Raw genomic sequence first — 1301 nt, forward strand, 5'->3', positions numbered from 1 at the left:
ACTGTATTATTATATATCTATAATGATAAATTTAAATAACGTACAATTGATTATTTATCACAAAGCTAAATAATAATTTTGTGGATGTAATGGAGCAATAATAGAAGCGAAACCAATAAATATGATACCTTTAAGCTTGTAGAACCAAGATTAAACTTATACAACCGAAAACTCATGTGCGACTGCACAAACTGCAGTTTTTATTGTAAAAAGTAAGAATGAGTCTAGCGGTAGTGCAATTGAGAACAAGTCGAGATAAGTACGATCCTGGTTGCTCGGCATAAGTAGGGGTGAAGGGAGAGGCAGGTTCGCACACACACCGGCGCAGAACGGAGAGCGAATTCACTCGCCGGCTCTCAACAAGAACGCGTCGACATATACACCGTGCTTGAACGTACTGAGGTGATATATCTGTTATTTATCCTACGGTCGAAGGCGAGTCAATCGTGAAAATGGCCGGGGAAAAGCGTACTCAGGATCAAGAGGAAACCTTACTGTCGGAAACGATGATCTTGGTTGACATCGAAGGCACTACGACGAGCATAAGCTTCGTGAAGGTAACAAAGACCATGGCCGTGAGGCAGAACGCGCCCTATGATTCTCGCATTTCACCGGTTTTCCGACACATTCTCTGACAGTACCTAATGATCGTAATTTTCTATACAGGGAGTTTCTCACAGAGAAATTTCCGAATGTTATCATGAGGTTTTCATACCGTGGAAAATTTGTGTATAATACTTTCGCGCGTATTGTGTGTGTTCTCTCAGCAATACTATGCCGGTTGAAATCCAGTTTCAGGTTCCCTGTTCGTGAGACAGCGAGTTTCATGGAAGGCACTAGATGCTGTTTCGTCGAATATAAATCGAATAAAATTTTTTTTCGCATCGTGTTCAACTTCGTGTTTCTAATGTTAAGATTTTGCACAATGTTTACTGCTTTATGTTTTTTGCGGAATTTTAAAGTTGTCCTTTAGCACATTGTAACGAAAACAATGTGAACGTGTATTTATGAAATTTTATTTATTCATGAAAATGTAAAATATTAGGCTGCAAGGCATTGTTTTGTAACGTTATTGCACGGGTGATTTTTCAAAATAACGGAAACTGTAACGGCGCATCTCACTGTTAATTCGATCGGCGAGGACTCACTACATTCACGTTTACCTTCCTTTCAGGACACACTTTTTCCTTACGTACGGGAGAATTTAAAAAAATATATTGAAACTAAGTGGGAAAATGAGGAATTCAAACAGGATTTTGAAAAATTAAAAGAACAGGTAAACATTACAAATAATTTTTAAA

General features: G+C 38.2%; 1 protein-coding gene across 1 annotated transcript in view; it reads left to right on the forward strand.

Moving 5' to 3' along the window:
• Positions 1-408: 408 nt before the first annotated feature.
• Positions 409-1301, forward strand: part of LOC108575360 (enolase-phosphatase E1) — a 4312-nt gene continuing 3419 nt past the window's right edge. The window contains 2 exon segments of the mRNA XM_017938133.1: positions 409-557; positions 1175-1276. Coding sequence (XP_017793622.1) covers positions 453-557; positions 1175-1276 — 207 coding nt within the window. The 5' untranslated portion in view covers positions 409-452.

Source organism: Habropoda laboriosa, unplaced genomic scaffold (genome assembly GCF_001263275.1).
Source record: "Habropoda laboriosa isolate 0110345459 unplaced genomic scaffold, ASM126327v1 scaffold143, whole genome shotgun sequence".
NCBI classification, from domain to species: domain Eukaryota; kingdom Metazoa; phylum Arthropoda; class Insecta; order Hymenoptera; family Apidae; genus Habropoda; species Habropoda laboriosa.